The 14676-nt window shown below is 37.6% G+C and overlaps 1 protein-coding gene across 9 annotated transcripts in view; it reads left to right on the top strand.

Annotated features, from left to right (window-relative positions):
• Positions 1-14676, top strand: part of smap1 (small ArfGAP 1) — a 141111-nt gene that overhangs the window by 97246 nt on the left and 29189 nt on the right. For all 9 annotated transcript variants that reach the window (XM_067386347.1, XM_067386346.1, XM_067386351.1 and 6 more), the window contains 2 exons: positions 1640-1718; positions 6735-6862. In XM_067386347.1, coding sequence (XP_067242448.1) covers positions 1640-1718; positions 6735-6862 — 207 coding nt within the window. The remainder of the gene's footprint in view (positions 1-1639; positions 1719-6734; positions 6863-14676) is intronic.

Here is a 14676-nt window from a genome sequence, read left to right as displayed (position 1 = left end):
TATCCCTGTTTTACAGTGTGTGATTGTGTGCCATATGCCTTTCATATTTCAGTTTGTCTTGTGAATGTGTATATTGTTTGTTTGTCTCAGGCTGTCGTGTTTCCATCATCTAAAGCACGAATACATTCTTTCAGGATTTCATCTTCGAAGTCGTCTTCAAAGTGTGCGTGTGTCAAAGTCAACAAATAGCAGAGCACCTAAGCCCCCAATTCATACATAATTCAACCAAAGCCTACCATTTTAAGATTACGGATTTCAATCATAGAAGTGAATAAAAGTTGTGCATCATTTTATTTGTGAAGGGCAGCTGTAGCTCACCTTCCTGCCCATGTGTGTCTCTGCCTCTGTATACTACAATAAAAAAGGTCACAAGTGAAAGACTTGGCTTTGTACACAAAAGCTGACATGCAAGGCTGGAGAGGCTTTTCACCACTAAAAGATTAAGATTCAATTCAATTTAATTCAATTTCCATCCTTTTCTCAAGAGCTTAGGGCCCAGTGATGTATAAAACATCCTTCTGATAGCTTTTTTTAATTCGCGAGCTTGTAAAATTATGAACGTTCAATGTAATTTCTCACCCGAAGCTGCATTTGACTGCTTTGGAATCGTAAAAAAAAAAAATCATTAAGCAACTTTTGTTTTGTTTTTTACCCCACACTTGAATGGACCTGAGTCTCAGGCTCACTGGAGAGCAGCAACGAATTTTCTTTTTCCCATTTAATCCTCTACCCAAGATGCACCTGGCTTGACACTTCACCACAAACCCGAGCCTGCAGATGCTCATTAGAGTGCTTGTGTCAGTTCTGTCCCGTTTTTCAATCGCTCAAATCCAATCTTTTGCCAAGAACAATTGCGCAATGATGATGTTAAGTGACACATCTAGACAAATTCGCATTTATCATTCTCTTTTATTGTGCTAATAAGGCAGATGTCAGACACTGGTGATTTTATTCAGATTTGACAGTGCAGTTTTGCTCGGTTTGTGTTGGTTTCCGACGTGTCTTGCCCTCTTGTTACCTTTTGTCTTCCCAGTCTTTTGCCTCCCTCTCAAGAAAAGTGCAACACAGTGTTGTCCTCTTGAATTTACTTGTGTGTTTGTGTATATATGTGAGTGTGTTTTTGTGTAGAATGGGGTTTTAAAAGGCCTCTTTCTGGCTTTGATCCAGGATTTAACCCAGCGCCCATCGATCGGCCGTTCAGACCGGATTACGCTTCGCTTCTCAGCCCGTGTTGCTTCTTTCTGTCCATCACAAATCACAGGCCTCAAGAGCGCCTTTGAACTGCATCTTAAAATTGGTATGGTCGGTCAGCACCTGTGAGGTGCAGCCGGGCATCAGTCAGCAGACGAACAAATAGAGCGAGCAAGCTATTTTGGCACTGCATTGCATTATCTATTCACACAATTTGCAGTGCAAGATGTTCAGAGCCGTCAAGTGCCCGACTACCAAAGATAAAACACGGAAGCTGTGTATACATAGCATTTGAAGGCTGTTTTTGGTGAAGAACATCATTCGAATCAGAACAACAACTGGTGGCCTGTTACAGTGATGCTTGCATTCAGATTTGTGATCCCAAAAAAGCTCCTCAATAACACTCTTTTATCTCTCTCTCTCTTTTTTTTGTCTTGTTCCATCCTAGAAAAGAGAGGACAACCAGACAGACTCCAGACTCAGTCCTAAGCAGAGTGCAGAGCCCGCCATCGACCTGTTAGGCCTTGGTAAGACATGAATAATTAATTACTCATCTCATTGCCGATCAGGGAATCTGATACATCTACAGTAAGATAGGCTGGAACAAAAAGAGACTTCAAGGCCATTTTAAGCCAAAAAAATTCAATAGGAGGGAGGTAGCGGAATGGAAGCGCAACTTTTTACACTTAATGAGATTTTTTACACACAAATCAACCCTACAGAGTTCTTGATGCATTTCAAATGATTGGTCTCAGTTCTTGGTGTTTAATTTTTTATTTATTTAGACAAAATAGTATCTTGTAACATTTAAAATGGCCTCGTCTATGTTTCCTAGTTCAGCGAGTACTAAAAGAAGCGTTCCAAAACAACTTAGTGCTGTACACCAAAGGAACATTGTGTTAAGGATAGAGGACTGACACACTGACTGCTATTACCATCTAGATGAAGGTTCAGGGAAGAACAGTGCTAGTTGAGTCCTGGCGGTATTGATCAGGCCAGCAGCTCAAGCCCTTCAGATGACCAAACACAATTGATGTTATATTACTTTCTGGGAAATGAAAGTTTCTATTTGCTGCCTTGGAGCTTTCCTTTGTCGCTCTGTCTTGTGTATTTATCACTTTCTCTCTCTCTCATTCAATATTTCTCACTCTCTCAATCTCGGTCTGCTACCAAGTTGTCCGTTATTATGAGCGAGAGAGACAGAGCGCTGGTGAGAAAATATAAATTTCCGCAAATGTGTGTCCAAGGCAAGGAGGTTACAGTGTTTAGATGGACGTCTTCAGCTGGGGGGCAGTAGGGGTCAGTTCTGATGAAGAGAGGCTGGAGATGATGGTCTTGAGATTGAGACATACTACTTATTGATGCGTTTTTGCTCAAGGCCTCAGCATCTCTCCTCACCCTTCCATACCAGCAACAGGCTCCAGCACTGTGTTCAGACTAGCAAAATATCTCTCTTTCCATCGATGCTGTTACTTAAGTGCTGTTGATCAAATATTTATCAGATTACTTTCATTATATTAACAACTGGATTTTATTAAGGGAATTATTCATGACTGCATAAATCAAAATTGAGACAGTTTAAGTGGAACTCTTACTGTTATTTTAACTCAGCACCTGTATTATTTTCAACAATATTGGGAATGATTATTTCATCATCCATGTTTCATTTTTACAAATTTTTTATTTTTTTTTTCTTAAATTTTTCTTCAACCTCAATTTTTAATTGAAATGTCATAAATCAATCTTCTGGTGAAACGCTAGACTACTTTGTGATTCTCCTATCATTTAGCCCTCTCAAACCATGCCATAATCGTTAGGTGTGTCCCTGGCTTAAGACTCTTCTCTGCTCTTTAAATACATAAAACATTAGCCTTTACAAACATTGTTTTTTGAAAAGAAAGAAAATAGTATACTTATTCAAACAGCCGCTTCTTTATTTACTCATGCATTGCAAACAAGCAGTCCCCCCCCCTTTAAAAAAATATATATATATTTACCACTTTATATATACATGCCACTTTCTTACAATCAGTTGCATGCATTCCGATTTGCCTTCATCCAATCCAATCATCTCCCAACTTTATTAAATTTTTGATCATCCGTTTCACTCGGATGTATGTTTGAAAAAAAGATGTTACATTGCAACTTTGACATTACGGAAGTTTTTGTCAAAACATGTGTCGTTCAACCTTTCCATGTTGACATCTGCCTAAATTGGCTACATTCTACCAAGTTAAAGAGTTTGTTCCGAAATACTGTAATTTGATTGGGTGCACAGGCTGTTAAATTAACTTATTATTTGCATCTAGCATCATATTTCCCTGCTCTTCACGACGAGAATAGACTTGCGACCCACCACTAGATGAAAACCACTGATTTAGGCAGCATGTAAAGGCACTCTTAAAGCCTATCAGATGTTTGTGCACACTTAAAGACCTTTGAAATAGAGTGCAGTGCTTTCCAAATGCTGCGTTCTTTTGCAAATCTCTATACGTAGGTTCTCTAATTTCCTCTTCCCTTTCTCCTTCCAGTCACACCCCCAGCTCATCAAGCATTGCATCTCTCTTCTTCCCCTCACCCATTGCTATTCGCTCCAGTTTTATTACTTTGAGCTCTTTTATTTTCATGGATTTTATCAGTCATAAAGAGATGGCTGCGGCTCCTGACTCTGTGCACTGTAACGTGTGAACACAGGCAGGGCTCTGATGGAGTCTTTGACTTTAATGGAATGAGAGAGCGCGTCTGAGCGGCAGGCCGGCGTCGGAGGCGAGCGGGTGCTTTTTCTCCAGCGTTGGCGGAGGCGTGTGCGGAGTGTGATTAGATTTCCTGCTCTCTTGGATGAAGTCGATAGGTAGCGGGAACGGGAAAAGCAAGCTGAGCAGGCGGTGTGGGCTGCTGCCAGATGAACACTCTTTTATTTCTCTCTACAGAGACAAAGACTCATGCAAGCAGGTTTGGCCTGGCATTGGACATCACTGCTCAGTTAATGAGTCACAGATGCATCTGAATTGTTATGTAAAGAGTCTGTACAGCTGTTGCGTCTTTGACATCTGATTCCAGCGGCTTGGGGAAGAAAAGTATTTGGACACATTTGCGAACAAATAAAACTGAATTTCTTAAGAGATTTTTGAAATTACTGATAACCTGTTGGTCCCTGCGAAACAGGTGTCCTATAGCAGAATAATCACATAAACTATGGACTTCTTGCATTAAAGGATTAGTTCACCCAAAAATGAAAATTCTGTAATTAATTACTAACCCTAATTTCGTTCCACACCCGTAAGACCTTCATTCATCAACACAAATTAAGATATTCAACAAATAAACCGAGAGATTATTTGTTATTAACGGATATCAGCTATGCAAAATCTAATGCAAATTAGATAATCATATACTGACAATATACACTAATGCCAAGGTCTCTAGAAAGAGGTTTGGTAAGTGATAGTTACGTCTGCCTGGTCGTGCTGAATCCAAGGGTGACGTCTTCCACTTGTTGAGCTGAGCAATGTTGCAGTGGGAAGAAAGGAGTTGGAATACGTTTCACAGTCTTGAACACGAAGTACTTGTGAACGTTGAACTCCTTGAGCACAGAGAAGGTCCTTTTCCTGGAACATGCAGAAGAAGCAGCCTTGAAGGTTCGGATTACTGTACAGACGATCCTTATTCTCTGGAACATGCAGACGGAAGGATCTTTAGATTCTGAAGTCAGTGCAGATCCGGTCAGTCTGGAACACGCAGATCTGGAGGATCTTTGATGAGAGGATTTTGAAGTTGATGCAGAAGATGTTTTGAAGATGGGGGGCTAAGCTTGTCTCCGTTGCAGTTTTCAAACTCCCCAAATTCACTTCTTGCAGAACTTCCTTGTTTCTCTCTTTAGAGCTTCAGAGTCTTGAGAGAGCAACTTCAGTTGGAGTTAGCTTAGCACATCTTGGGACCGGAACCTTGATCCGGGACTGGAACAAGAACTGGAACCTAGAACCAGAACAGGGAACTGCAGCAACCCAACTTGGAACCATTCTCTGTCTCGGAGACCGAGACTTTTAATCTGTCCTGAGAAGGAGGGAGATGCAAATTGGCACCTTTCAGATCCAGTGTTTTGATTGGCTGATGCTGTCAGTGGTGGCCACTGGATGGCCCCCCTCTTGCATGAGGTTCATTTGAATAGCTTAAAATTCATGTTTAGAACAATGTCTTTAAGGTTTTTCCTATGTATAATTCATTTTCATTTTCCAAACCAATTTCAGATTAACCTAGGCATTGTGCTGAAAACATCAAACATCATTGGGTTATATTGAACTTTTACCTATGCAATAATGCATAACTTAATAGGTAAGTTTGTATACTTTTGTCCACTGTGTGTCCATTTTTGTATAGAAAATACTACTTTTGTTGCTTCAAGCCAAACGGCAAAACCTGTCTGGGGTCAATGATGATGGTATAAGCCTGCTCAATGACATGCTAATGTCATCATTCTTCCTTTGCACAAAAGGTCAGGGTGATTGTCTTTGCAGGCTTATCTGCTATCTATTTCCTTGTTTGCGTCTCTTGGAGGTGTGAGTTTTGGGGTCCTGTGCTTTTCATGATAGCAGATAAAGGGGTCTGTTGATGTAATGGGGGGTGTCTGCCCTCATGTCTGCCTGCTGATCACTACATGTGTTTACCACCTGAACGCTGGCTACACCGGCAACACCAATTTTCGCAGCAAGCCTACCACAAGCCATAATGATTTTAGGCTGCCTAAACGCATTATAACATATTGTGAATAGCCTGAATGATGGCACTTATGTGAAGATTAACTTTAACGTCTCTGTTATATGCCACACAAGTCTACAGTGTGCGTGTGAGACAACGTGTTGTTCTTCTGTTGTCTGAGAGTTGATTGACAGCTTTTAGGTGCATTATTGATAGTGCGCGCCACCATCTGGTTACATGAACATGTCACCACTGCATCAGCACCGAAAAAAACATGGGGAATTTTCTAAAGACAATAATTGCACGACCTATTCGATATTCTATAATTAAAACAACTTATTCAAAAATCGTGACACATCTCTAATAGGAATAAAACTGGAACATTGTGCTTGTGTTACTGAAGTGGATATTACTGGCTCAGTGCATGAGGAAAAAAACTTTTCAGCCTTTAAAGATGTGTATCGTAATTGAAAACTACAGACGCAAACAGTGTAATAGTCTAAAAGAATGAAAGAATGCTATAGAAGCAAGATAGCCCAAAATCTCAAAATTGACCAGTGGATGAAAAAACAATGAATTTGCCTGTAGTGTCTTATCTTAAAACCTACCAAAAGATATATATTTTCCTTGAAAAGTCTGCTTTTTCAGTGGTCTTAAATCTTTAGCACAGTTTCATATTTTCTTATTTAATGCAATCACATATGTACAAATTGATGTGGCTTTGTGGCCACTGTATTTCTCCAACTTTGGTGTGAAACCAATTAAAAATTCACAGTGACTGTTACTCTATGTAATGCGGTTTACACTTTTCCCTTGTCTGTAATGACATTTGGTTCTCTCTCGCTCAGATGCACCCACAGCCAGCTCTTCCAGCAGTGGGGCAGGAACAAGCAGTGCAGCTCCAATCAGTGATGACTTAGACATCTTTGGACCAATGGTATCCAACCCTCTGCCCTCAAACACCAACACAAACCAGGTACACGAGTCCATCAATGCAAACATCTATTGCCAGTTGTGTGTGCTTGTTTTCATGATTTATGAGGACACAAATTTGTATAATGACATGGGTATTACACTGGTATTACGATGTAAACATGTTTTATGAGGACATTTCATGAGTCATTTAAAATAGCTTTAAAAACATACTAAACAATGTTTTATTAAAAATGTAAAAAAGCAAAATGTTTTCTGTGATGGGTAGGTTTAGGAGTAGGGGTAGTGTAGGGGGATAGAATGTACAGTTTGTACAGCATAAAAACCATTATGCCTATGGAATGTCCTCACTAAGATAACAAAACAAACCTGTGTGTGTGTGTGTGTGTGTGTGAGTGTGTGTGTGAGTGCACGCACTTGAACTCAAAATACCTGCTCTATCCTGTTGTCAATCGCACTATTTTCTCAGTGCTGGGTCGTTGACGAGCGTTGGCTGCAGTGTCCTTTGGTGTGAGGTTTTTTTCCTTGCAAAATTGTTATATACTAATCATATTAGAGAGTACACTACCATTCAAAAGTTTTTTTTTAAGGAAAAATACTTCTAATACTTTTATTCAGCAAGGATGCGTTAACTTGATCAAAAGTGGCACATTTATTTTTAAAATAAATGCCGTTCTATTCATCACAGAATCCTGAAAAAGGATTATGGCTTTCACAAAATTATTAAGCAACTATTTTCAACATTGATAGTAATAAAAAATGCTTCTTGAGAACCAAATCAGCATATTAGAATGATCATGTGACACTGAAGTAATGGCTGCTTTTACAGAAATAAATTACATTTTAAATTGAAATAATTTTTAAATTGTAATATTTCACAATATGTCTGTTTTTACTGTATTTTTATCAATACGTTGTTTGTAATCACGTGGTTCTGGTGACATACAAAATGAATGTGGAGGGCAAGCAGTGAAAATTAGAATGGAAGAGATGGAGAAAAGTCCATACTATGCTGATTTAGAAAGGTATAAACAGAAAATCACAACACATTTTGGACGCGAACCTTATATTATGAAGAGGAACGATTTTTATACTGAATTGAAAGACTTGATTGCCATTGAGGCGGTTGATATAGAGAATGTGAAGCTGCGGTCACGCTGCGTTCAGTTCTAGTCTGGTTTGTTTATATCACGCTGCCTTTCTGCTAGTGAAGTTAGGGCAGTATTTTTGATTTTCTGTCGTGATTGTGAAAAATGTCGCCATTGACGCCGTATAGCAAATCTAATAATATCATTGATCGATCCCACTGCCTATCACTCAATAAAATAATCACATAACTGAGTGTTTTTGAAAGTGTTGTATTTTGTTTGGTTTTATAATTAACATTACATTTGCGAGTATGACTCTCACTCGGCTTGTGAATGAGTATAACTTGCACGCAGCCACTTCAAAACTGTTCGCGAGCTTCTATGGGTTTGATTTTGGTTGTCATTTGTTGAAATAAATACAAAAAAATACTGTCCGCTGAATTCCCCTTCAATTCTCCTTTGTGGTTATATGGGAAAGTGAATATTTACAAAGAAAACATTAAAACTGCAGTTACATTTACACCCTTCCAACAAAGAAATGGATCGACTTCTGTCAACTTATTGAACACATTTTTTTTTATTTTGACATTTTCTACCATATGATGGCTGAAGCAGCAGCGCGTGACACTGTTTTCACGGTAACCAGATCAACATTGTGAACGGAATTCTACAAAACTGAGGTGAAAACACCAATGATCATACAATGGGATAAAACATCCTCTCTTCCCTGCTAACGATACCATAAAGAATGTGATTATTTAACCAAGTCAAAAACAAAAAAGGTAAGCAGGTATCCATATTCATTTCATTATCAGCAGACGCGATACGCTACAAAAGGTGACAACTTTCAAAGTTAAAAAACTATATAAGTTACGTAAACGATAAAAGCTCATTGTGGTTTCTTGGTTTGATAGATTTGAGCAACCATAAATGACGCAAAACATAGGAATTTTGAGTTTGTGATTAGGATTCCTATATAGAAAAATCACTGCTTGCCCTCCAGCTGCATTTCGCTTGCAGTAATGAAGTCATGTGAAAACAACCTATTAATTGCAGCCTAAAGTTTACCAAACTCAAACTTTCAATGGGAATTTAGAAAATTTTATCATTTTAAAAATTCTTTTGAAACAATGTAGAACTATTTAAATTAACTACAAATATTTCTTTAAAATGGTTAAAAAATAAATGGTGTCCAGCACCTAAATAAATAAATTGGTTATATATTAATACATATTTTATCCTTAAATCATGATATTAAATATGAATCGTCAGGGCTATGTCAGCTACCCACAAACCATCTGAACTATTTTGGTGCATTTGATCATTTTCATAGCATAAGGTGGCTAACGCTGCTGGTCTATGAAGATCTTTTCTAACCAGACCTTTATAGACCAGCATGCCTTATATGTAAGAAAAAGGAGGTACAATTTATTAAAAAAAAAAAATGTTTTAATAACCCATTTTTCCTGGGTTACAAACATGCATCTGTTCCTGCCTGCCTTCATTCAGTCTAAAATCAACTGACTAAGAGAGACAAAGAAAAGGTCAACCCCAATTGTTTTAATTTCCTCTGCAAACAACATGATTACCTTTTGCCTGTCTAGTTGCAGCTGACAGAATTGATTTGCAAGGTCTTCCTGGCCAAAGGATACAGCATGAATAATGAGGGATATTAGCATTTATTACGGCCCTTCACTGAGGAGAGTGAAGAGGAGAGATGTTTAATAATGTCAAGAGAAGAGAGTGAAAAAAGAAAATCATGTTGAGAGGAGAGAAAGAAGTTGGTAAATGCATGTTAGAAATGGTCAATGTATCTGTTCCTTATTGGTTCAAGATTTTGTTTTTTTATTAATCTGATATTGTATGTTTAATGCCCACTTCCCTTATTTTTACATTTAAATGACCTTTGCCATCATCTAATGCTCACTTAATACACACTAATAATTTAATAACACTGTTAATTGTAGTCTTTAGCAGACCTCAGAATTAGTGCTTAATTTTTTTCTTTATTTAGACAAAATAGTGTCAAATTTTACAACTGGCCATTTGTCCAGTTGTTGTTCCATTTTTTTTTTTTTTATATGTTAATAATAATAAAACACAGAATAATAATAAATATTAATATTCAGGGACAACACGTAGCTTACTTTTTATTTGATGGAGGGTGGTAAGGAACCTGGATACTGTATAGGTGGGCACTGGGCCTAAAAACATTGAGAACCACTGATTTACACTTAAAGCCAATCTAGACGCTGGAGGATCCCTTCATGAATAGCAATTTGTCTTTGTCTTCACCCCTGAGATCCACTCTCACTAACCCCACATTGTCCTTTCTCCTTTTCTCCCTTAGTCAGCGTTTCGCCATATTTAATTTTTGACAGGTATAAAAACGAGGCTGTGAGGGATTAAAGTACACTGTGTTCAATGGATTGTACTATTGTTTAACGATATACCAATTGTTCAGCTGAAAAATACATGTGTTCTTGGAGCTTTATGCAGCATATACGATTGTAAAGACTGCAAGTTTATCCCTCATAGCCTCGTTTTCATCCGTGCTAAATTCAATATGGCGTCTACCCTGACTAAGGTCTGTTCCCATCCTCCTTTCACACTTGTTTTGGCCATCATTCTCAGAATGGCTTGTGGACGATTCTCTTTTTTGATCTCGGAGGCCTGAAGCTATGCTGAAGCCAGAAAGGTGGCTTGACAAAAGCTTTTTCCCCACTTGAATCAATGTTTTATTGAGAGGTGTGTAGAGCCGCTGGACTGACTTGGACTCCTCGAATAATTGATGCCCTCCTGCTCTGCTCTCGCCAAGCGGAAATCAGCCCTTCCTTCACAATGTACATTTATATATGAATTCTGCATTCTCATGGGATGCTAATAAAGGAAAAAGAGGAGCTAAAGATAGATCATTTGAGAATAGTAAGTGAACGCTCAGGCTTTCACAAACCTTCGGTCTCAACAGCATGCTGTCAATCTCTGCTCTTATTCTCCAGATGAATCGAGCAGCGGTGGGTGTCTGATGAGGGAGGATGGCAGCATTATGCTTTGATTCTTGTTTGTTGTGTCTTTTAGAGTCTTTGTGTGGAAGATGTGTCTGAAAGAGCTGCACACTATCTCTTTAAAGGATTTGGAGGCATTTCGCATATCTGAAGATGTCACATAGAAATTGGATTGCTTATGTGTATGAATGAGGATTTGTTTTTCCCCAGACAGTAATTTTTTGGAAGTAATAGCGTTCAAAGAGAAGCCTGACCTCATCAGTGTTGTTATTGTTAAAGTCAGCATTAAAGATTACGAGGGTGCATAAATGTAAAAATTATAATAATAATAATGTTGTGCATGTATAAATCATTTATAATAAATACTGCAATATTCAAAAAAAAAAAAAATTGTCACAGTGACTTTAAAACTAAACTAAACTAAACTTTTCATTATTTTTTAAAAACTTTTGATTAATTGAAATGCATCTGAAATTAAATAAAGCAAAACTTTAGATGAAAAACTTAGAAATGTTGCAACAAACTGAAATACGTTTGCAGGATAAATGAATACACCCCTTCTGAACAAATACAAAAGATGTATTTTCTTTATGATCACTTATACAGTTCATGGAAAGATGGCAAAACTAAAATGTATTAAACATATACATAATAAAAACTGAGAAATATGTCATTAATAGCCATAAAATAAGTGTATTTTGTTTAAATTAAGGATTGCAAAAATGAGTACACCCTAGATTTAACTTAACAAATGTATAATATTCTAGCACTTAGTATGCCCTCATAATTTTGAATATACTGCGCAGACCCTTCTTTGCACAGAGTGTACAAGTTCATGACAAATTGTCACATCTGTCCTGTTTAACTCCTGTATGTTGAGCTCCTTAAATGCCCTGATCTGTAATGGGGAGTGTTGCTCAACTCGCCTCTACAGAATCCCCCACAGGCACTCAAGAGTATTAAGATTGAGTGCAATACATGTCCACAGAAGGTTTTTCATCTTGGGAGAAAGCATATCCTCATTGTCATGTTGAAAAAATGCCCAGCAATGCAGGGAATGAGGAAAAGGTAACATCTTCTGTTTCAAGTTTGTGTATTAAATTACACAGTGGTGTGGGAATTCATGACAGCATTGATAAAGCACAACTCCCTCACACCTTCAGCACTCATACATCCCTATATAAGAGCTTTACTACCACTGAACTTTACTGTGGGAACCAGGAATTTCTCACTGTACTCCTCTAGCAACCCCATAACATTTTGGATGCTGTTAGATCCAAAATGATTGATTTGGTCTCATGAGACCAGAGTATTGATTCCCAAAAAATATACTTTGTAAATATGGGCTTTGGAAATAGCCATATTGTGATTTGGTTACAGTAGGTAGTTCCAGTGAGAACAACAACCATGCATGTCATCTCTGCAGGCTGCATCTTACACTGTGAGATAAACAGTCACTCTCGCTTGGTATTTCTCCTGCTCTTTTTCTAGCAAAAAAAATCCCTAATCACTAAATGAAAGCTTAAAATGAAGGCCTGATTATTTCAGGGGCCTTGTCACAAGTCTTAAAAAGTTTTACTTTTGCTATATTTTCACACTTAAAACAATGATTTAGTAGTCCTCTTGTACCACTGTCCTTTCTGTGCTAAGAAATAAGTCTCCTGACAGTTCTCTCCCAAGTGGGTTCATTGTTGTCAACATTAAGTTTGAGAATGATTCAGTGGGCTACACAATTAACACATTTAATTGTCAAGAAATTACTTCTCTTTAAATGTTTTGGTTCAACATACTTACCTGTTGATCAAACATGAAACCAGAAAAATTTTATTTCGTTTTATTTAGTAACTTTTAGGAGGGTGTACTCATTTTTGCTACACAACATTATATCACCTTGATAAGAAAATCTTATTTTCCTGAATAATTTTGACATGCTTCTTTGGTAATTGATTAAGCAGACTTGCTGGAACATCACATCTCTAAAGAACCCTAACATGTCTTCTAAGTAATTGAGTAATTGCTGACTTTCAGTTCTCATTTATGCTGTGCACTGTACTAAAATTACTATAACTATAGTTAAATAGAACTATAAAAACACTTACACAAATGACATAAGCAAAATTGCAAAAACTTAAACTAAAATTAAAATGAATATTTAAAAAAAAAAAATAAAAGCTAATTAAAAATATTAACATAATAGTAAATAAATAATACTAAAATAACACTGATCTATATCTCCCCAACACAAACCACCATTCACATATTTACATTCATGCTTTTGATTTTTGTAATTTTAAAGATATTCTAAATAATAAAGATATTCAAAATTACTTGAGTAACTCAGCACAGCAGAAATAGAAACAGGCGTTCATCAATACTGCAACCCAATCTACTCTTCCTACAATGTTGATTATTATGAGCAATCTGGTTTTATGTGCGTCACACATCGACGCAGTATTATGTTTTGACCCTCACGCACCTCTTTTTTTCCCTCTCATTCCTTTTCTGGAGCGTGCACAAAATGGCAATAAGTTGAACACTCAGAACGATACAACAATAATAATAATAAGACCAATAAGCATGCCATTGGTACACACTGCAGACGTCACTGTGGAGAGGATAGAAAATGATTGTGAGACGATGAGGGAATGCATTTGATTTTTCTTTTTTCCTGCCCTGATACCAAGTGACAGCATGTGGAAACAAGCAGCCGACAAGCTGGATAATTCTGATTGATTGGCATTAGGGCCTGAATCAAGGCACTCCCAGTTCTTCTTAAGCCTAAGGGGAAAGAAGGATGAGGGCTCGAGAGACATTTGGAGCCTTTGATGAGAAACCGCCAGGCTTCCGTATTCTCCATTCCTTCAGTGTGACTCCAGCCGGTGCATGTTAATATGTCCTCACACTTCCTCTTTTCACATCTCATCTACTGCCAGCTTTTATATCACCCCCTGAGACATACACACGCAGTCTTCTCCGCAGGACTCCCCCCTCCTCCCTGCAGCTTCTGTGTGACTGCACAACTGCTAGCCGGTTCTGGTATCCCATAATGCTCCGTTAGCAACAAATCCCTCCCCATTATTGACATCCTGACCAGCCTGTTTCTCTGCAGCTCCCTAATCAAGCTGTCTATGCACATAAGGGCTGTGAGAATATCAACATCAACATTTCATGAGTGTTGTGGAGGCAAAACGTCCTTGCTCATTTGCATCATGATCATTTGCTGTTCGCATATTAAACACATGATGTTTGTCAATGTTGTTTGGAGTTTGTCAAACTGAGCTGTTTACATGTGACTTTTGGTGCGGGATTTTGATGTTATTTGTGTACCGTGAGCTAGGGATTGCACTGATATAAAACTTCTGGAAAATGCAGGTAATTATGGAAGTTATGGCCAATAACTGATATTAAAATAGCCAGTTTTAAGATTACATACTTTTTTTTTTTTTTTTTTTTTTTTTAATAAATAATGAAACATGCTACAAGTGAATTTAGGCTTCACAACATTGTAATGTACAGTATGAAAAATAATTGAGTGTTAGATGTTGAAAATGGCCAGCTAAAAAAGTAATGATGGCATAAATGAGCATGAACAATTTAAAGGGATAGTTCACTGAAAATTGAAAATGTTGTCATTCATTACTTATCCTCAAATTGTTCAAAACCTATATTCTTTCTTCTGTTGAATGCAAAAGAAGATATTTTAAAGAATGTCGGTAATCAAACAGTTGACAGTAGCCATTGACTTACATAGTAGGAAAAAAATA

This window comes from Chanodichthys erythropterus, chromosome 5 (genome assembly GCF_024489055.1).
Source record: "Chanodichthys erythropterus isolate Z2021 chromosome 5, ASM2448905v1, whole genome shotgun sequence".
Lineage (NCBI taxonomy): Eukaryota > Metazoa > Chordata > Actinopteri > Cypriniformes > Xenocyprididae > Chanodichthys > Chanodichthys erythropterus.
Note: the sequence above shows the minus strand (reverse complement) of the source record. Positions and strands in the feature narration are given on the sequence as shown.